Here is a 23,779-nt window from a genome sequence, read left to right as displayed (position 1 = left end):
TGGCTCCAAGGGGGCCCTTAGGCTGACAGACAGTGAATACACTGAGATAGTGAAAGCAAAGGAGAGAGCAATGTCTTCCCAAGTACTGTGCTCTCTGCCTCCCCCTATAGTGCAGTACCCGGCTATGTGCGTTGTCATTTTTAATGTATGTGTTCTCAAATCTCATGGCACTGCAGAACATTCCTCTCATCCCATGGCACTGCAGAGCATTCCACTCATCCAATGGCACTGCAGAGCATTCCACCCATCACATGGCACTGCAGAGCATTCCACTCATCTAATGGCACTGCACAGCATTCCACCCATCCCATGGCACTGCAGAAAATTCCACTCATCCCATGGCAATGCAGAGCATTCCACCCATCCCATGGCACTGCAGAGCATTCTACCCATCCTATGGCATTGCAGAACATTCCACCCATCCCATGGTACTGCAGAACATTCCACCCATCAAATGGCACTGCATAGCATTCCACCTATCCCATGGCACTGCAAAGCATTCCGCAAATCTCATGGCACTACAAAGCATTCCACCCATCTCATAGCACTGAAGAACATTCCACTCATCCAATGGCACTGCACAGCATTCCACCCATCCCATGGCAAAGCAGTGCATTGCACCCATGCCATGACACACTGCAAAGTATTCCACCCATCCCATGCCCCTGTAGAGCACAGGTGTCAAACACAAGGCCCACTGGCTGAATCTGGACCTCCAGGCCATTTCATGTGGCCCTTGCACCTCTCCTGCAGGTACCCCCTTGTTTCCGCCCCCACCTTCTCTCAGCAATTGGCAGCAGAGAGGAGACTAGAACTCCTCTGCCAAATCCTGCACCTCTCAGTGCACCTGCAGCACCCCCTCATCTTTGCCTCCCCTGGTCTCAGCATTCAGCAGACTCTGGTAACTGACTCCACTTCTCCTCTGGTCCTCCTCCAGACCCTGCACTTTCTGCTTTCCAGCAATGCCCCCATCACATCTTACATGGACATCTTACAGATACAACCGGCCCTTTAAGGAGAACCATAATGCTGATATGGCCTGAGATGAAATTGAGTTTGACACCCCTTCTGTAGAGCATTCCACCCATCCCATGGCACTGCAGAACAATACACCCATCCCATGGCACTGCAGAGCATTTCACTCATCCCAGGACTATGCAGAACATTCCACCCATCCAATGGCACTGCAGAGCATTCCACCCATCCCATGACACACTGGGTGGGTGGATAATGTCACAATTTCCACCTCATCTAATCAGAGGAAGCCTTGTATTTGTTGATAAAATACAAAGCGTCTTGTGAATGGCCGAGCGCTCAACCCAACTCTTGTTCTGAAAGCAGGGCGGGAAGTCCCCATCCTGCTGCTGGAACACAGCACGGTATAATGTATGCAGTTGATGCTACATACAGTTTACCCAGCTCTGACAGCAAGTGCATCTATCAGTTAAGGAAATAGTTAATTTGTGCTACACCCACAATTTGAACCCTCCCAGGAAAAAAAATATTTATGGCCCTGGTTGCAATGGCATATTTGTTTATATTATAAAGCTGTGTATTTATCATTGATTCAACAATGAATTCACCCAACATTTTCTCAACATTCACCCATCTTTTAACTTCACTCTATCACAGTGGCTTTTTACCTGTTTTCAAAAAAAATTTGGCCAGTGAAAATTGCATCAAACAAGATTCAACCATGTCAAAAGTTTAAACTATATATCTGTGGATGTATGCAAACATGTAAGTATTAGGAAGGCTGCGGGAGGAACTGCATACTGAAGGTTTTTTACTCTCATACATAGAATGCATGTAGGTAAAAAACCTTCAGGCTTTACAACCACTTTAAGCAACTGTGAATATTGGACAGTCTAAGGCCTCACAGCTGGGGACCATGAGGCAGTTCTCTTTGGCATCTGTTTACCCTGCACCACTGCACAGCTGTTGGTACCCAGTGCAATCTCAGGAACACTGCACAGTACTGGAGGGCACTCTTCTCTAAGCTAACATTCCAGGACACTGCTGAGCATGGGGAATGCCCAGTATCTGAGACCCGCTAAGAGATGCCTTAGTCCAAGCTACCTCTGGAACTTATATCCCAAAAGCATACAGTCACCAGGAATCAATTCAGGATCAATGCTAACAAGTCTCCAGAAGAGTTGTCACCTCCTAGCTTCCTCTGGATACAATCCAGTGAGTGAGACGGTCCTTCTCTAAGCTAGATCCCATTTGTGAAATTCTGCAGTCAGTTTCAGATCTCTTCCATGTGCCAGCTCTGCCAACGCTGAGACTTCACAGAACAGCAGCACAGTCCACAGGATGCCTCAGAGGCAATAGCCCCGAGTCTTTGAACTCTCTTTCTGGGGAAAAGACCATCTCTCCAGGGTTCCAGACTATTTATCAGCTTCCCTGCCTCTATCTAAGCATGTCTCCCCAGGAATTGGCTGGGCCCTGATCAATATTCATGCTGATTATTTGAATTCTCCCTCCCTAACCTCTAGAAGCTTTCTCTAGAGGCAGGGGGAAGCAATCAAACTGCCAGCCTGTGAACCCCTGAACAGACCAGACCAAACAATCACTGCTCCCTTGTTAACAGAAGTAGCCAAAACTAAATGTACCTAGCATCTTACGCTAGGAGGGTGCTACATTTAGAAGGTGCATATTCTATGAATAATGGTACCAATATATGTAAATATATAGCGTTTACTTTATTATTTTCATACCATCCTAGGCTACCAGAAAGGCCAATATCAAAAGAGAATTACAGAATACAACAGCATACAACTAGGTGAGACTCTCAGTGTAGACAACTCTACATCAACTACAAGCAAATATTCTGAATACCGTTCTGAGCATGATGTTACTGGTAAGTAATGAATTATGAGTAATAAAGGCTCAGGGCATCCCCCAGACATTTTATTTGAAGGAATTTAGCATTTTTAAAGTTTCACTTTAAGCATGATAAAAATTGCTGCTTTCCATCAAATGGAATTAAAAGGAAATAAAAACATACATGTTCTCCAGGGCAGTATTGAGCCCCCCCCCCCTTGTCATTTAATTGAAAATCCTTTGCTTATTAGCCTAGAAAATGACCATTGGTGTTTTTTAACATTCAAATCCTACTGACTTCAATGGGGTTTGGATTCAGCACCCAAATTTTAGTTTTGTTCTACGAACCTGCCTTAGACCGAACTCAGGTATATTAGGCTCATCCTTTTTGTGCAGCTATTAAAGCAGTACTTCAACTGATAGTAAATACTAGATTTTTTAAAATTAAAATTACAAACATACTTACCTGCTTTGTGGAATGGTTTTGCACAGAACAGCCCCAATCCTCCTCTTCTCGTTTCCCCTGCCAGTGCTCCTGGCTCTTCCCCCCTGCCAAGCTCCCCTATAGCAAGTCACTTGGTATGGGGACACTCATGCATGCTGTGCTGTGTTTCCACACAGAGCGCAGCATGGCCCCACCCCAGCTCCCTCCTTACTGACTCTGATTGCCAGAAGCAGGAGCTAATGGCTCCCACTTCTGTATCTGAGCCATTGAGGAGGAAGAGAGCCGACAGAGTCTTGGCTCTCGTGCACTTTGATGGATTGAGATCAGGCTCAAGTAAGTATGAGGGGGAGCTTGCCAGGGTGTTGGGCTGTATGCAGAAGATTTCTTACCTTATTATAGATAATGCATTAAGGTAAAAAAAAATCTGCCTTTACAACCACTTTCAGGCAAACATCTAATTACACAGATGAAACACATGTAAGAAAGTTCTTTCAACTGCCAAAGAATTTGTATTCTCTCCATCCAGTCTTAAGATTTATGAAATCCTACCAGACAGTTAAAGTGGAATTAAATCTGCATTGTGGTGGGTGGGTTTTACCCTTAATGTTAAGTCTGCTTGGCATATTTGCACATTATGGCAAGCTTACCTGCCAAAAGAACCTTTCCAGGTGAACAGAAGTTTGAGACGTGACATTGGTTTCTATTTACTCAAAACAACCTCTATTGTATAAAAATAGAGACTGTATTTTATTTATGTGCACTAAATTTCATTTTAGTGTATTATTTTAATGAAAATATAGATTTGATAAACAATTACACAAATATTGTGCTACATTGAAAATTGCAGCTACAATTTTTGTGTTCTTCATCTGCTTTAGTGGTTTTAAGTAATTTTCTAGCCAAAAAATGCAGATTTTAACATGTGTGTGAAAAAAATGAAACCGAAAAGAATGGTCCAGCAGTAAAAAGGTTGAAGATATTCCACAGCCACAGCACAGCTATTGAAAAATTTGTGGGCTTCTTCAATTTTTTTTTTTTCGCATCCTCAGAGAGACCAAAAAAGTAGGCCCAAAATTACCTTTATTGCTTCTCTAAAATCAGTCTCTATATGCAGTAAAGCATGCTTGATATACTCACTGTGGAGCCTAAGGGGTTAATCCTCTGTATTGTGTAAAAAGGCTGTTTGATCCTGTCTTCTCTGATCATCCCCTTCTTCCAGGGCCCCCCTCTTATCTCCTAATAACACATATCATGTGGAGACACTCTGCGCATGCTCAGTTTGTTGTGTATTGCTAGAGAGTTGTTTTTTTTATTGGGAGAGTGCAAGTTATCCGCACTGTCCAGACAGAGGTCAGGGGTTCTGAATCTTCCTACAGCAGAAAGAAGACTCCTCCTAGAGGCTTTAACAAGTGCTCTGCTGGACACTGATAGAAGTCACAAGCCTGCTCTAAAGATGATGAGAAAAGGCATTTAACAGTTTATATTTACTAAACTAATTGCATTTCCATGTTGTGTGTACAGTGGGAGACCAGATATAGTGAATGCAGGGTCCTGGGTTTAGTAACACTTTAAGTAATTTGATTCTTATTTGATCAAATAAAAAGTGGCTCTGTATACAAAAAAAAACATGATAGCCATCAACAAATTACTACTGCTAAGTTTATCAAACATATTTTACTTTTTTATCACATTTTCCCTGTGATCTAATTTTGGTTTAGGCTATTTACGTTCCTGGCTACACAAGATGCTATGGGAACCCTGTCCCCTGTTAGGGAAGCAATTTTTCAAAAATTCATTACACCAACATAACAATCTACATATTTCCCAAACAATTATTTCACAAGTGCTTTTGGTGCCAGATCTACTGGATCTGGAGAATGCTTGACATAAAAATAGTTATCCCTAGGATCGTATACTGTTATCATCCCTAGGATCGTATACTGTTTTATTTTCTTCCAAGTCCAGATCACTAAATTACAGAGGAATTACAGAGGAATGGATGTGTAGGGTATAATTTTCTTTTTAAATAAGGTGACCAGGCCAAGTTGAAAGGTCTGGGTTTCAAACTCTCTAGATTTACTGTCTTTGTAAACAGTCATCCTCTATCATTGTATACTACAAACCTATCACAAAACGTGGATACAGCCTGGTACTTCAAAAACTCTCCTTTGGAGCAACATTCATTTTCACCCGTCTTCTCTTATCAGTAACAAGATCATATGCTGCTCTCTCCACCTTTGCCAATGATATAAATTCCACAGTGGCAAACCTCAACTGCAGGTTTTATTTCACAATCCAGATGTACCACTGTGTACAATACTACTTCCTTTAGGTGATGGGGATTTCCAGAGCTTTTGTAAAATGGTAGAGTGTTCATAATAAATTGTGAATATGTCAATTGAAATAATGCTGGCCAGCCCTGCTGTACTCGTAAAAGAAGCTTGCCCAAACAGACATGACTCATTGTATTCTTAAAGTGGAACTAAACTCTCTTAATCAGCAATTATTCCTTATGCTACTAGTCTTTGTAAATAGATAGGAAGACATATTATTTTTTTTTTTGTTTTACACTTCCTTCTATGGGTTAAAGCTGTTCACTTCATTCAGCACTGAAATCCAAGTTAAATAGTATTATGATGTATGAAAATAAACTGCAATCCTTTTTGCTATTTTTCTGGGGGCCTGAAGGTGCCTGCAACAGCCACCAGTAATCTGCCCCTATTGCTGAATCCTGTGCCATTAAAGCATGCACAGCTCCAACATTTCCTGATAATAGGAATATGGAGAAGGCAGGAAAGGCCTTTTGACAAGTAAGGCAGCCCATTATAGTCATGGCCTAATAGAAATGTGTGTTATGTGGGAGGTAGTGGCCAGACTACCTAAAATTGCTTTGTTTATCACAATGATATGACTGTAACAGTAGAACTTCCATACTGCATCTGCATATTATATCTAACTGCAGTTTTTTTCATGGGGCAATTTAAAGAAAAATCACAAATAAATGGCAATGACCCCAACCTATAACTGGCCTTTACAGCAAGGAGCATGTGGAAGGGCGACACATGTTAAAAAAGAACAAACAAAAATTCCAAGCTCACTTACCAGTCAGCCTGCAGTTAACCCTGTCTAACAGTTCATGTTAAAACCAAGAAGTTTAGTTTGCACACATTTGCAAATATATGCATAAGCTGCAGAAGCCACTTCACAGCACCCCAGTATAACAAAGTCTTGATGCTATATGTTTTGAAAATCTCAAAGTTGGAGCACATATATAACAATGTATAGATTAAGGGCAGGTATGCCTGGAGGGAACCCACCCCTTCTTAAAGGTATAAAGACTCACTGGACACCCAGCAATAGCACAATGGCAGCTGAAGGTATCCAAAGCATCCCCTTGTCAATTCACCAACAGTACAAACAAATGGCAAAATCCCCAACCTATAACTGGCCTGTGCAGCGGAGCAAGTGGAAGGGTGATGCATGTCAAAAAACAACAAACAAAAATTCCCAGCTGACTTACCAGCCAGCCTGCAACAAACCAAATTAACCCTGTCTAACAGTTCTTGTTAAAACCAAGGGAATTAGTTTGCACACATTTGCAGATATATGCGTAACCTGCAGAAGCCACTCCACAGTACCGCAGTATACTGAAGTCCTATTGCTATATATTTTGAAAATGTCCAAAGTTGGATCACATATATCATAAAGTATAGATTAAGGGCAGGTATGCTTGGAAGGATCCCACCCCTCCCTATCCCTTGACACACTGGACACCCAGCAATAGCACAATGGCAGCTGAAGGTATCCAGTGCATCCCCTTGTCAACTCATCAACAGTACAAACAAATGGCAAAATCCCCACCTATAACTGGCCTGTGCAGCAGGGAGCAAGTGGAAGGGAGACGCATGTCAAAAAACAATAAACAAAAATTCCCAGCTGACTTACCAGCCAGCCTGCAACAAACCAAATTAACCCTGTCTAACAGTTCACGTTAAAAACAAGAGGTTTAGTTTGCACACATTTGCAAATATATGTATAACCTGCAGAAGCCACGCCACAGTACCCCAGTATACTGAAGTCTTAAAGCTATATATTTTGAAAATCTCATCACATATATAATAAGGTATAGATTACTGCAGTCCTGACTCTATAAATTTTGATTTAAAAGAAAAATCACATGAAAGTACACTGTTCACTCTAACATACAGTTAGACGGTCTCCTAATTACCCTACTCTTTCAACATGCAGAACAATTTTACTAAGCTTTGCTCTGACTGGGGAACAGTCAGATACTTCATCTTCCTTGCATTTTCTTTTTCCACCTTCTTTACCATCTTCCCCTATCTTTTCTTTACAGCTTGTCTGTTCCTCTTTGCAGAAAAGAGGTAGCTGCATATTTAAAGGACCAAAACATCCATGTCTGGACAAAAAATATTCCATACATCTCTCCAATACATGAACATTTCCTTATGTTTTGCCTCTTTTAAATGGCTGCAAGTACAGAAATATACTAATGAGCCTGCCAGAAATCAAATGAGTTTCTAACTTCCTATAGTGAGCAGAAAATTTTGCCCTGAAATTGCAGATATCTCAGATGGGTTCATCAGCACTGCCCAGTTCATTACAGAACAACTACCCCACATATTATGGTGATAAAGTGAGGGGTAGATGTTTATATGCCTAACACATATCCTGTCCTAGAATGACAACTCTGCTCCTCCATAGATACAGTTCAGTGAATTAACATTGTCATCCTATGACAGAAAGTGTATTACTGGCATCATCACCAGGTGATAAAAAACAAACAGAAGCCTAAAAAAAGAAAAGAATGCGGATACTGCATCTAAGGACCGATAAGCTGAAATATTTTACATTTTTGTTCTTACAATCATATACATATTACAGACAGTAAACACACAACTCTTTCATGTCTACGCTATATCAAAATTTTTAAGTTGAATAATTATTCATTCATCATCTTTCCTGACCATAATGACATGATAAATAAAAAAAAATCTACTGTAACCATATATATTTCTATTGTATCAATATCAGTATGAATTACAGCACTGTAACATTATAATGGTAAAATTGTTATAATAATACCATCCTAATTCAATAATTCTATAAAAATGTTGCCAAATATTGTCCTGTTTTATTACTATTATTTTAATGTCATAATACTAGAATAAATATTGATGCTACATGTAATAAGGAAATGCATTGAATTGAAACAATATACAGTTAATTGAATACTGTTTAAATCAGCAAACTGTTACAACTTTGTAACCCTAAACATTTATTTTTCAGATGTCAGGAATACATAGCACAAGACTCCATTTGAGAACGCCTTAAAGATGGCAAAACGTAAAGCATAAAAAGAAGTTAAACTTTGCATCTAAGCACTTTATTATAACAATGCTTACTTGAAAGATTAATTTTTCTGGCAGGTCCAGAACATTGAAAACATATTTGTTTGTGTATAATCATGAGTTACTGTACCTGTGAAGTCTTCTTGCAGTATACACGAGTGAAGGTCAACTTACAAGGTATAGGGAGCGGAAATATGTTGGCTGTGAGGCCAACTATACCAACAGTAATTTACTAAATGTATGACCAATAGTATATTTTTTTTAAATAAACAGCTTACAAAATACACATGTTCCATTTTTTTTCCTTGAGGACTGAACATAATATTGTAAAAAGTCTGAGTTTTGTATATAAAGTATTCAATCAAAACACTTATCTTAATAAAACTATTTTTATAGAAATGTCATTTTTCATGGTGTTGTTTAATTGGTGCAATTCATATACTAAATATGACCATAATGATTTTGGCTTTCCAAAGTAATTTATTCAGTTTTACAATATTTATGTTAAACTCTTTATGACATGTTTTCTAGCAATATTCTGAATTCAATTCTCCCTGAAAGGCATGAGCCTGATGTAAGGACAATTAAACAAGAACCATAATCTTTTCGATCTGTGACAAGATCCACCTCTAAAACTCAAACTGATTGGAGTCCCCTTGACAATGTTTGATGTGGTCCCTGTTTAAAAGTTTAGTTTGCTCACTAACCATATCAATACCTACATTATGGGTGTCTCTATGGTTATAAATAAAACCTATAAGGACACATCCAATATCATCACACTGATTGGAGTAAAGGTTGGCTCACTCCTGGCTCCAATTAGCTCTGGGAGAAGTCATTAAGCTAGGGTCTCACATACTTTTTCCTCCCTGCACTGTGCATGTTTACATGTTATGTGCAATTAAACCATGGCAACATCTAATGTTTGTGTAGTATTATGTTCAGCAGACTGTGTTCTTCTATTGTTGTGACTTAGATGACGTTCAGAGCACATTTTATGCCCAATTCATGCAAAACTCCACGTAATCCCAAGGGGTTCACATACTTTTTCTTGCAACTGTATAGCAAAGAGATGGTTTGTTGGCAGTGTAAGGTTGTATGTGCACGAGGTTTCAAACTGGGCCCCTTTTTGCCAGAGTCCCCAGATATACTGCTGGCAAAAAGAGCTAACCTAATCATAAAGAAAATTCTGTGGTTGTCCTAATCAGATGACTAGAAGAATTAATCATATGAAAAACAGTGTTTCTCCTGAACTATGCATATCTTCCTTTTAGCAAGTAATACCACATATTTTGAATATCAAAAAAATTGTCAAGCACATGATCCAACCTTCTGGTAACCGTTCATGCTTGAGAAAACACTTCTGCAGGTATGCTGTGTAATAACATGGCTGTAAAAGCAGATCGTTGGACTTGACTGCTAGCCTGCAAACCTAGACTGTTATATCATATTTATCTTTTCCATGTCTGCCTATATTCTTTGTAGGTCCTGTGCAACACATTGTAAACTATGGTATAATTATATCCATTGTAGCACATGCAGCTGCTATGGGGCCTGGGGGCATAGAGGACCTGCTGGGGTCTGCAAAAAACCTTTACTGTTCATTACCCCCTAATTTTTGCCAAATCAAACTAGGGATCTACCCATCCCAATCAGCTTATTTCTGGCTGGCTACTGTGCACAAGGCAAAAAAAAAAAAAAAAACATATTCAGTACATCTCTCCAAAACATGTATATTTCCCCTTGTTTTATAAGACAGCAATGCCACCACTTTGATTCTTAAGACCCTGCATATACTGTGTGTAAGTAAATGGTTCTTGGGAGATATAGTTCTGGGGTATGACTGTGTCTCCCAACAGCTGACCATACTAGACATTTGATGATGGGGTCAGAGGAAGTAATAACATCTCTTTCTGTTACATGAACAAGATAAAAGAAACATTTTATTTTCAAGCAGTGTTTCTCAACTCCTTTTCAGTCAAGGCACCCTTTAAATTTCTGCACATCCTCGAGGCATCCCATTCTAAAATGTAAAAAATTAAACTAATAATTTTCCATAATGAAGTAACATCCACACATGTAGGACACCCAAAATTAGAGGGTAGTCTTATAACGCAAAGACACCTTTGCACACTGGTACTGTTGACTACTATTCCAGGGTTTCTCTTCTCCCTCAGTTTCTCTCCCTTAACCAGCTGCCGACCGCAGATAGCCGAATGACGGCTTCACTGTGGCCGGCCAGTTCTGGGTGGACGTCATATGACGTCCTCCCAGAACGCGCTCTCCTGTGCGCACCCGGCGATCTCCGTGATCGCTGTGTCCTACGGACACAGCTGATCACGTGATGTGGTAAAAGGCAAATCACAGCGGCCTTTTACCACGTGATCAGCGGTGTCCAATGACACGCTGATCAGAGGGAAATGCAAGTGCCGGTTCTCGGCTGCACTTTCCTCACGCTGTCAGATCGTGAGGAAAGTACTGCCGAGAACCGCAGTTGTCAGAGCGGGGATCGGCACCGATCATCAGGGCACTGATGATCAGTGCCCTGATGATCGGTGCCCAGCAGTGCCACCCGCAAGTTCCGCCCAGCAGTGCGCCCACTAGCTCCGCCCACCCGTGCCCAGCAGTGCACCCACCTGTGCCCAGCAGTGCACCCACCTGTGCCACTCTGCAGTGCCACCTACCTGTGCCCAGAAGTGCCACCTACATGTGCCCAGCAGTGCCACCCACCTGTGCCCACCCACCTGTGCCCACCAGTGCCACCCACCTGTGCCCACCCACCAGTGCTGCCCACCAGTGCCACCCACCAGTGCAGCCCAGCAGTGCTGCCAGTCAGTGCCCAGGGGTTGTGCCAGTCAGTGCCGCCAGTCAGTGCCCAGAAGTGATGCCAGTCAGTGCCGTCTATCAGTACCCATCATCAGTGTCACCTATCAGTGCCGCCTATCCGTGACCCCTAATTAGTGCTGTCTATCAGTGCCGCCTATCCGTGCCACCTCATTAGTACTGCCTATCAGTGCCCTTTAGTGCTGCCTATAAGTGCCGCCTATCAGTGCCCATCAGTGCTGCCTCATCAACGCACATCAGTGAAGGAGAAAAAATACCTGTTTGAAAAATTTTATAAAAGAAACAAACTTTTTTTTTTTCAAATTTTTTGCACTTTTTTTATTTATAGCGCAAAAAGTAAAGTGCCCAGCGGCGATTAAATACCACCAAAAGAAAGCTCTATTTGTGAGAAAAAAATGATCAAAATTTCATATGGGTACAATGTTGCATGACCGCGCAATTGTCAATCAAAGTGCGGCAGCGCTGAAAGCTGAAAATTGGCCTGGTAAGGAAGGGGGTATAAGTGCCTGGTAGGCAAGTGGTTAATCAACTAATGTGACCGCTGTGCTGACGGAGAGGGGCAAGCAAGGATGCTGTGCACGCTCCTGATTTCCTCCTTATTAACCAATGATGATGGCTCTTAGTGTAATGGTGCACAATGAAAACCTGTGTCTTTGTGTAGCTAAAAGGGGCAGGTTTGATCCACCTGCTGGCTTGTGTACTTTTTGGGGGCAATTTTTAGGCATTTTACAAAGGCACCTCTGAAGACACCTGAGGACCTGGGCACCCTGGTTGAAAAAGGCTGTTTTAAAGTATAACTAAAGGCAAGACTTTTAAGTTTTGCATAGAGTTGTGATTAGATCCTCTGTCAGGATTTTATTACTGTCTTTACCACCGTTAAGGAGATTAACCCTTTATTTGTCCTGTTTACCATTATCACTGAAAGTAAAAGAAAATCCCAAATTTTGGGTTGTTCCCAGAAAAGTAATAGAAGGAAAACCTTCTAATGGGGACACTAGTCCCAAAGGAATTTTCTTAATTTGCAGGGATTTCCTCACACTTTGTGTTTTGCTATGGGACAGAAAGTGAAGGGAAAACTCTTCAATATTTGTGATAAATAATATATATATAAAAGCTGCTAACACTCAAACCTAAACCTTATAGGTGTATGTGCAAAATTAGAATAAAATAGTGTAGTGCTAATTACATATAAATAAATAGACATACATATATATTAAAATTGAAAATAATATATGGATGTATAAAAAATAAATAAATAAATCCAAAGTGATCTGATCCAATCAGGATCTACTTTGTGACACACATACACGTGACACAAAAAACGTGAAATATCAAAATGGTCCTGAATTGGACCCCGTGTGGTGGAAAGTCAAATGACACCAACAACAACCCCCCCAAAATCCCTAAGTGGGATCAATATATAAAAAACAAAGACTAGTGCAAACAACCGTGAATCCCCAAATGTGGGGGATAATCAACCTAATCAAAGTGACGGGTGCTTAAATATAAAAAAATAAATAAATAAAACGCTCAATCAAAGACCATAAGTAAATATAAATAAACACAAGTGTTCCAATAAATAAATGAAGTGAAATATATATCAAATAAAATGTACATAAAAAGTCCACAAAATTCTTATAAATAACAAGATGTGATCCAATGAAAAAAGATTCATGCAGGTGATGAAGTGAATGTGCGTTCACACCAACGGTGAAATTCTCAAATGGCTAAATTACCCCCTCACCTCCTTACTGTGACCCACTGGGCCAGCGGGCTTTGAGGATCACACCAGGATCCTTCACAGGCAGTAACTCGTCACTGGATGGTATCCATAAGCAATTCCCTCAATGGTGGCACTTACACATCTCAGGTCCCCTCCAGATACAGGTAGCCGCAATAACGCTCAATCTCCCATCCGGATGCAAAAATCCTGCTGGGTGTGTTGCTGTCAGGCATTTGAATGGTAGGCAACATTTGACCTTGCATTGAGGCAAGATTGGTATCGTATATCCAGTTTTCAGTCAGAGCCTGACAGCCACACACCCAGCAGGATTTTTGGATCGGGGGGGGGGGGGGGGTTATTGTTGGTGTTATTTGATTTTTCACCACACGGGTCCTATTCAGGACCATATTGATATTTCACATTTTTGTGTCACGTGTATGTGTGTCACAAAGTAGATCCAGATTGGATCAGATCACTTTGGATTTGTTTATTTATTTTTTATATATCCATATATTATTTTCAATTTTATGATATATGTATGTCTATTTATCTATATGTAATTAGCGCTACACTATTTTATTCTAATATGAGCCACAGGTCACCAACGTAAATGCCAGTCTCTGCAGAAATAGGTCAGTACAGGGCCAGTTGAAGAGAGGGAAGGCCTATTAAAATAGTGCTATGGGGTCATGTGTTTTGAAATGGCACCACTACTTACAAGCATCCATCACATGACAAGTGTTTGCTTCATGTCATTTGTTCTGCCATGCATCCAAAGAAAATGCACCATCAACAAGATTTTGCATGTGTTATGTAAAATGAACTCAAGTCCAGGAAATTCTTATCTGCCTACATGAGGTATAGTTACCATCATTGCCACACCACATCTTTATATCGAAATATTTTCAAGGGTATTCTGAGCGAATAAAATGCTGCAGGGCTGCAGCCAAAGTAGTCAAGGACATGCTTATAAAGACCTTATAAATCCCAGAACATTCCCTTTCCTTGATTCACGCTTGCCAACATTTATTTCATTTATAATGCAATCATTATGGTGTTGCTGAATGTTTAACCTTGAGGATGTTTGCTGTAGAAACATAAAATCCTGCAGTGAATCCTTTTTACATTTTTATAAACAGAAGAAAAGGCAGAAATGTTGATACCATACAATGCAAGAAATAGCTGACAAAGAAACTAACAATCAGAGGCTGGAGTCATGTCTTGAGTTCCATTTTCAGAAACCAATGCATACAAAAGCAAACAATTCAACAAAACCACTTACCTGAAAGCCAACTTTTTGATATTGTTTAAAGAGATTACTGACACCGAATAGTGGAATCACTGGGGTAAATGGATGTAAAGCTGAATTCACGATTATAATATGAAAACTAGACTCATACATCAATGCATGTGCAATCTGAAAGCAGTTGGGTATGCTGCCAGCAGGCAGAATTACCTAAACTTTTTTTTTATTTGAATAGAGCGGAGAGGGATTTGACCACCTCTTTATTGCTGTCTGTGCTCCATTAGGGAGATTCACTCTCTCTATGTGTCCTATTTACCGTTATCACTGAAAATGAAAGAAAATCCAAAATTTGTCAAGAGAACAGGGATAGAGGGGAAATCTTTCAAAGGGGACAATAGTTCTGGTGACATCCAGGAAGCCCTTCACTTTGGAGGGATTGACTCTCAATTTCTCTTCTTTTTTTGGCTACGAGACAGGAAGTGAAGGGAAATCTCTGCAATTGGACATAGCAATAAAATTCTGACAGAGGTTAAAACTCTCTTTTACTTTTTAAAAAAGAACAAAACCATTTTGTCTTTAGTTCTACTTTAGGGAAAATGTACAAGAGTCAATCTAAAGTGTGGATGAAAACTACCTTCAACATTTTCTTTAGAATCCTTGGCTGAATCATGCCACAATCAAGTACGTATAGTGACAGCCTGGAATATGATATCCCTTGCAAAGCACAAACTACAAGCAGTTTGCACAACACATACAATGTTATATTTTTTCTCATCAGAGGCTCCATATCATCTCCAACAAGGTCAAAATGTACCTGGATGCTAGTCTGAGAGGCTCAATACCTCATTATAATGTAGCACAAAAGGAAAATTATAAGGACATTTGCCTCTATTGCCCCCACCTCATTTCAGACCTGACTATGGTGGTGGCTTCTGAACTGGACTTCTTTGGAACTAGTGATGCCAGTGGCACCTTTTGCTCACTGCTGACATTTTGACTGTCATGTATAGTCTGGTTTTGTTCCCCAAAGAGTTAAAGTGATTGTAAAGTTATTTTTTTTTAATAACAACATATTATACACACAGTACCTGCTCCTGCTGCTGCTCCATGTCCAGCGAGGAGAGAAAGAGAGAAGCGCTGCTGCTCTCACACACAGTACTGGATCTCCCCTCTCTTGCCCAGTCATATACTGGGAAGATCAGTGTACTGCTGTTTCTCCACCCCTAGCTCTCTGAGCCCCTTATGCAGCTGAGAACAAAGATTATGTGATCATAAGATCATAAAAAAGAAAAAAAAAGGCATTTATATATATATATATATATATATATATATACATATATATATATATATTTTTTTTTTTTTTGCTTTTCATTTCTATTTTAAACCGAACGGGTTGTTCCCATATATATATATGAAAGTGGTGGTTCACATATACTTTAAAGCACAGGCATGCACATCTGACTCACATGCAAAGGCAGGAGGCCCTGATAGACATTGCAACATCTGACAGTGATCTTCTGTTTTTATGTTTTTAGCACATTACTGTAGACACAAATTCATAAGTAAATGTGTGCACAGTATTCATTACGGTTCTACAACTGACATGCTGAAAAATCTAATAACAGTAGTGGAGGAATCTGCTGCCTTCTACTGTCTGTGTTTGTAAGTGGTGGTGTTGCCACTTCAGCTCTGGAAGATTTTACGCCCTCCCTGACTAGGCAATATTTTGCAGTTTGGCACTGTGCTATGGTGCGTTCAGGCAATGCTTTTTTCACACAAATAGAGCTTTCTTTTGGCGGTATTTGATCACCACTGGGTCTTTTATTTTTTGCGATATAAACAAAAAAAGACCCACAATTTTGAAAAAAAAAACCAATATTTTTTACTTTCTGTGAAAACATATCTGATTAAAAAATGTCTGTGCTAAAAAAAAACCCAGCAAGTGTAAAATAATTGGTTTGTGTGAAAGTTATAGCATCTATAAACTATGGGATATATACTAGAATTTGTATCTATTTTTTTATACTAGCAATGCCGGTGATTATATCAGTGACTTATAGTGGGAAAGTACGATGGGCAATCTGACACTACCTGACGCTTTGTGGGAACTGACTAACTGGCACTGACATCTCCAGTGACACTAATACAGTGAACAGAGCTAGTAATATACACTGACACTGTACTAAAAATACTGGCTGGGAAGGGGTTAACATCTACGGGCAATCAAAGGGTTAATTGTGTGACTAACAATGTTTGGTGTGCTTTGCAGGGAAACAAAAAACTGGCACATTTCCACTAACAGGACAGAGCTCTGTGTTGTTTACATTCACAGAGCTCTGTCTTACCATCCGCTTCGCCGATCTGTGGCTCTCGGCCATAAATCATTGTCCGGGACCCACTGATCGACTTGTGCTGCAACTAATCACAGCACGGCTGGGGCGGCGCATGGGCAGCTCTACCCGGAAGAACTGGATCACGTATTAGATACGTGATCCAGCGCAGAGAGGCTGCCTTCCTTTGTACTCCTATGTATCGGCAAGCAGTTAATGTCACAGAGTTATTTATGTACATCACTTCCTGCCTCTGGAGGGCTGGGTTAAAGACCTCAGAGGAAGGAAGTAGGGAGGGAGAGTTTTATTTGAGACCAAATGTACTGCTATGAAGGAGCTAATATTGATCCAGACCAGAAGCAGGGTGTACAGTGTTTCTACTGTATTTGGTTTATTGTTGTTGTTCAAAGCTTCTAGGTATATACATATGTAGCACCCTTTAGTGATAGGCTTCGTTGTTTTCTGAGACTGGGTAGCAACCTGGGATGAATCAGCCTGGTAGTGAGGCAGAAGTTCGCCTCAGGACAGGCTGGGAAGCTCTACAGGTCAATGTTTCTGGAGCCCTCCCTCCCTTCCAGAAACTCAGAGAAATTTCTAGAAGAGAGGCAGAGGAGGGGAGGAAGCCTAGATCTGCATGTTTAAGGAAACTTGTATAATCCCCAGGCAGGGGGTGGGCATGGTGACCGAGTACAATCCTTAAATGTGGAAGAGCCAGTGCAGCAGGGTTGTTGCTGGAGTTGGGTGGAAGATGGACTGAAAGTGGGTGCTGGAGTGTAGAGCCTGGGAGGGGATCCTAGGCAAGGAAGCCTACCTACAGGCTGGTTGCTGGACAGGAGAATCTTCACTGTTCCACCGTTTCTTAGGAAGGACATCCTGAGCTGTAGGGAAAGCAGCTACCAACCCACCAAGCTGACAGTACAGGAGAGTGTGAGTATCCCTACACCCCCTAGGTCAGAAAAAGGGAAAGGGTGGTCAGGTGCAAGGCCCAACTAGTTCTCACTTCATTGTTAGACCTTGGAATTCCTTGCCACATGTATACCCTCAGTGAAGCTAGGTAAAGAGGAAGGATTAACCTGGGGACTGAGTAGGTACACCAGGGGGGATGAGAGCTCTCTTAAAGAAACAATGTTATTTTTGGATTCAAATTTTTGTACAGTTTTCTTGCTAAGAAGTTGGTCCTCAAGTTTACATTTCCTTGGGCATCCCATATACCCCTAAACCTCATCCAAGTTGTTAACCCCTTAAAAAAAACAACTACAAACCAGCTCAAGGGCTGTTTACTAACTACAAGTGTGCAAGTGTGAAAAATGCATGTTGCCTGGATGTGCAGCGCTTAGGGGAGAAACAAAACAAATCCAGAAGCCCTCAAAAGGGTAGTGCTACATGTAGGGGGTTGTCCAGGATTTCCCTATAGCAACATGCACAGCAATTTCCCCTAGCAACCGGCAACCAACGAGCCAGGAAATTGTCAGATGTTCTAAAGTGTCACAGAGCCAAGCGGGAACGTGGAGTGTACTGTACTGCTAGGATTGTGACTGTTTCTGTCTCTTTTCAAGTACTGTTGCTAATGATGTTGTCTGTGGCAACCATGCCTGGCTTGTCCAAAAGTCTTCCTGCTGCTGCAAAAGACTATGTTCATTATTCACCTGCTCATGTAAGTGAAATCTGTGTCACTACTCTGCTCACCATCACCCATAGCAACCATGGCGAGCTACGGTGCCCTTACGGATTATAAATGCTCAGTAGCCCAACATTGGCTGAGGCCTATGTCATATTTGCTCTTAAACCTGCAAAAGTCAGTGTGTGCTATGTGATCCTGCTTGCCATTGTTTGGAGAAACCCAAGCAGCTCACCTACTTGTGGATTACAAATGTCCAGGTGCCCAACAGTGGCCTGGAATCAATTACTCTGTGCTAAGGTGCTTTGTAACTTGCAGTGGGGAGTGTGTCCTGTTCCTTGCTGTTGCCTGTAGAAACTAAATAAAAACAACTAAAAACCAGCTCAAGGACTATTTAAAATGACTGGTCATGGAGTGTGTTGCCTGGTCATGGAGAGTTTAGGGGAACCCAAAACAAATCCAGCGGCCCTCAAGAGGGTAGCGCTACACGTATATAGATATACACTATGATGCCAAAAGTATTGGGACGCCTGCCTTTACACACACACATTATTATTATTATACAGGATTTATATAGTGCCAACAGTTTGTGCAGCACTTTACAGTATAAGGGGGACAGTACAATTACAATACATTTCAGTACAGAAGGAATAGGAGGGCCCTGCTCATGGAGCTTACAATATAAATGAAGGGGGAGGTGATACAAAAGGTGATAGCTGCAGGGGATGATCTGGTGGAGGTGATTCAAGTACAGTTCTTAGGTGGAGGTGGGGTAGGCCTCCCTGAATAAGTGAGCTTTCAAAGATTGCCTAAAGGCCGAAAGGGTGGGAGCTGACTGGACATACTGCGGTAGGGAGTTCCAGAGGATGGGAGAGGCTCTGGAGAAGTCCTGGAGGCGAGCGTGGGAGGAGATGACAAGGGAGATAGAGAGCAAGATGTCTTGGGAGGAGCGGAGTGGGCGATTTGGACGATATCTACGGATGAAGTTGGTGATGTAGCTAGGGGCAGTGTTGTGGATGGCTTTGTAAGCTGTGGTTAGTATTTTGAATTTTATATGTTGGGTTAGTGGAAGCCATTGGAGGGATTGGCAGAGAGGGGCAGCAGTCACTGATCGGTTGGTAAAGTGTATGAGTCTAGCAGCAGCATTCATAATAGACTGAAGGGGGATAATCTGTGTATAACGGTAGACCAGTGAGGAGGAAGTTGCAGTAATCAAGGCAGGATAAAACCAAGGCGTGGATAAGTTGTTTTGTAGTGTCGTTGGTCATAAAGGGGTGGATTTAGGAAATGTTGCGGAAGTTGAAGCAGCAGGATTTAGCCAGTGATTGGATGTGGGGCCCCAAGGAGAGATAAGATTCTAAGATTACATCTAGCACCCTGGCATGAGGTGATTGACCAATGGTTGTGCTGTTGATCTTAATGGTAAAGTCATGAGTGGGGGACCGGGGAGGAGGAAATATTGCAAGCTTGGTTTTGGAAAGATTGAGTTTAAGGTAGTGGTCTGACATCCATGCTGATATGTTGCTTAGTAGATTTGTGATATGTGAGGAGATTGAGGGGGTGAGCTGGGGAGTGGAGAGACAGATCTAGGTGTCACCAGCATAGAGTTGGTATTGGAAGCCATGGGAGGTTATCAATTGGCCCAGGGAGGAGGTGTAGAGAGAGAAAAGGAGGGGCCCAAGGACAGAGCCTTGGGGTACCCAGCGTAAAGAGGGAGAGGAACAGAGGAGGAGTTGTATGTGACGATGAAAGTACGCTGAGAAAGGTAAGAGGGGAACAAGGAGAGAGCATAGTCATGGAGGCCAATGGAGTGGAGTTTACTGAGGAGGAGTGGGTGGTCGACTGTGTCAAAGGCAGCGGAAAGGTCCAGGAGTATGAGTATGGAGTAATGGCCATTGGTTTTAGCATAGTTGAGAAAAACCCTAACCAAGGACTACACATGAGGCAAGAGGGTTTGAGGTTTTTTCCTCCCCCTCGTTTAACAAGACTTCCTTTTCCCCCTTTTGGAAAGCAATCTGTGCCTGACTACATCTGATGTCTTTAAAAATACAAATCTACATTTTTGGAATGCATTTACAAATATATGTAAAAAAAAATGTTAAAATTACTTTTCTATATGTTAAAAAAAATCTGAAGAATATATTTTACAAAAATATATTTTTTAAAATATATATATTTTTTAAATATATTCTTCAGATTTTTTTTAACATATAAAAAAGTAATTTTAACATATATTTTTACATATATTTGCAAATGCATTCCGAAAAGGTAGATTTGTATTTTTAAAGATATACAGTATATTTGAAATATATTTTAAAAATATTTTTCATATATTTTGTAATACAAACGCATTTCAATGTGGACAAAATTGTAGTATTTCAAATATATGGCAATATATTTGGGAAGGATTTAATATTTTTTAAATATATTTCAAATATATATTTTCTTCCATGTGGGTGGGCCAGGAGGCCTGTAGATAACTGCGATCCTCAGACAAACAGGAGAAAAGAGACGAATACAGTGCACTTCAAAAGAGCAGAGGGACAGAGAGGGAGGTGTAGAAAGTTTGTTAGAGACTGAGCAGGCATTCCAGAATGCACATAAGAGAGAGGGGCCAGCACAAGGAAGCAGGGAAATTGAGATAAGAGAGTGAGGGTTGCGGCTGAAGCCAGAAAAGGGAGGCTGCTGCTTCTGTGGGTTCTAGTTTGATGGTGGAGGGCCAGGGTTTGGGGCGATGTCTCCAGAAGTTAGTACTAATAGGAGGGTGAGGGAGGTGGGAGCTGGATTTATATGAGGGCAAATGCCACAGTGATGTTTAAGCAGTGACATTATGTGGGCTAAGAGAGAGCAGGAGATAAATGCAATGATATTGATATTGATAGGGCAGAAGTGAGGGTGATATGTGCAGGTTGTGGGGTGGGGAGGAGGAGTAAAGAAGACAGTTTGAGGAGAGAGGGCATTATAACAAAAACGAAAGTTAGTAAGAGCTTGCTGCAAAGAGGAGAAATAACAAAGGAAGGCTGAAGGAAAGAGATGATAGAGGAAAGAGCACTTGCAGACTACTTGAGGTGGAGCACTAATGTTTGTATTTGCCTTAGTTAAAGTGCCGTGTTCAAAGTGCCATGCACTTAGCACCAGAATGGCACACATGAACTTTAATGGCATTCCAGTCTTAGTCCACAGGGTTCAATATTGAGTTGTCCCACCCTTTGCAGCTATAACAGCTTCAAGTCTTTTGGGAATGCTGTCCACAAGGTTTGGAGTGTGTCTATTGGAATGTTTGCTCATTCTTCCAGAAGCGCATTTGTGAGGTCAGGCACTGATATGGGACGAGAAGGCCTGGCTTGCAGTCTCTGCTCTAATTCATCCCAAAGGTGTTCTATAGGGTTGAGGCCAGTCAAGTTCCTCCACCGCAAATTTGCTCATCCATATCTTTATGGACCTTGTTTTGTGCACTAGTGCGCAGTCATGTTGGAACAGGAAGGGGCCATCCCCAAACTGTTCCCACAAAGTTTGGAGCATGAAATTGTCCAAAATGTCTTGGTATGCTGACGCCTTAAGAGTTAACTTCACTGGAACTAAGGGGCCAAGCCCAACCCCAACCCCTGAAAAACAACCCCACACCATAATCCCCCCTCCGCCAAACTTTACACTTGGCACAATGCGGTCAGGCAAGTACCGGTCTCCCGGCAACTGCCAAACCCAGACACATCCATCAGTTTGCCAGACAGAGAATCATGATTCGTCACTCCAGAGAACACTTCTCCACTGCTTTAGAGTCCAGTAGTGGCGTGCGTTACACCACTGCATCCAACGCCTTGCATTGCACTTGTTGATGTGAGGCTCAGATGCAGCTGCTTGGAACTTATTGCACAGCTCCTGAAAGCAATCCATTCTTTCACAAATGTTTGTAGAAGCAGTCTGCATGCCTAGGTGCTTGATTTTATACATCTCTGGTAATGGAGGTGATTGGAACACCTGAATCCAATGATTTGTAGGGGTGTCCCAATATTTTTGGCAATTTAGTGTATATCTAAAGTTGGGTGACAAAATTATGTCTGTCCCCTTGTTGTTATTTCACATGCACTATGCTAGATAGCGAAGTCTGTGATACGGAGTGCATGTTTAGTGGTCATCTTGTTGTATGTTGTAGGTGAACCTCTCTATCGCAATAGAGTTTACATAAAGATCCTGTTATTTTAGTTAACCCTGACCTTCTGGTCTGGGATCCTATTCTAGTTTTAGCTCACAGGCTCAATAACCAGCATGAGCTAGAGCCAGGTTTGGCATCTGACGGCCCACAGGTAGTTAGAGGTCGGGTTCCATGGCAAATTAGAATCCACTAGGGATTAAGAAGCAGAGTAGATAAGCTGACCCTAAATTCTAGTGTCATATCATGGTTTCTGCTGGTGAAAAGCTACATTTCACGCTGGTTGGTAAATGGTTCAAGGATCTCATCAGATGACCGTTTCTGTCTTCAGGTTTTCACTACTAAGATAGACGCCACATCATAGTCATCCTATGGGGCCTTGGCAACTGGACTTTGCTGCAACATTTATCTTTACTAATAACTATATATACTCAGGTATATGTGCACAATTCCACCAGGAATCTTGTACTCTTGTTGGGCCCTATGCTTATATTATCTGTTACTTGTTAATATAACACATGTATTATTTCCATACTGGTGTGTATCTATATACTTATGGTTATTATATGTTGGTTGCATTAGTTCCACATCTCTTAATTATTTTGATTAGATCACCACCTAATTTCCCAGGTATGGCATTCCCTCTGCTCACAAAGTCTCTGTCCTGGGCAGAAGCACTGCCAACTTTATTGTTAGACCCACTCTTCCACTTGGTGAAGGTTCAGGTTCTCTTATTTACCTACAGGCTTTGCACAATATCCTGTTTGGTGAGGGCCATTTCTCATACCTCCAAAAGAAGGCTACAGTAGTATAATATTTTTCTCCCTACTTCTCAGTAGGTGTATCTATTAGCAGGAAAAAAAATGTGAGTCCTCTCCTAAGTGTCATCTCCAAATTAAAGTTACCATCTGTCCACAAGTACCGGTATGTCCAAAAATACCTAGCAACTAATCCTAAGCTAAGAGCATTCACTGAATTCCTTATAATATAATGATAAGTCAAATGAAATGGTAAATCAAATAATCTGCATATTTTGTACAAAATCAAATGTTACTGTTTCAGATGTTTCTCAGAATTTCAGCCTCCAAACATTTTGATTCATACATGATATAGGTAAAAAAAATTATATATATATATGATATATTCAGTGCATGCTTTCTGTTTTATATTTGCTCACTACATTAACAGTGACTGTTTTTTATAATGTGAAAGTGAAAGCTTTACA

At 41.1% G+C, this 23,779-nt stretch overlaps 1 protein-coding gene across 1 annotated transcript in view; it reads left to right on the top strand.

Annotated features, from left to right (window-relative positions):
• The window catches only part of LOC149461594 (programmed cell death 1 ligand 1-like), a 41,989-nt gene extending 32,947 nt beyond the window's left edge, over window positions 1-9,042 (top strand). Inside the window, exons 6-7 of the mRNA XM_089678149.1 lie at window positions 2,729-2,863; window positions 8,582-9,042. Coding sequence (XP_089534275.1) covers window positions 2,729-2,863; window positions 8,582-8,598 — 152 coding nt within the window. The 3' untranslated portion in view covers window positions 8,599-9,042. The remainder of the gene's footprint in view (window positions 1-2,728; window positions 2,864-8,581) is intronic.
• Window positions 9,043-23,779: the final 14,737 nt, after the last annotated feature.

The sequence above is a fragment of the Staurois parvus genome, unplaced genomic scaffold (genome assembly GCF_062004578.1).
Source record: "Staurois parvus isolate SC_StPar_1 unplaced genomic scaffold, SC_StPar_1.0 ptg000198l, whole genome shotgun sequence".
NCBI lineage: Eukaryota > Metazoa > Chordata > Amphibia > Anura > Ranidae > Staurois > Staurois parvus.
Note: the sequence above shows the minus strand (reverse complement) of the source record. Positions and strands in the feature narration are given on the sequence as shown.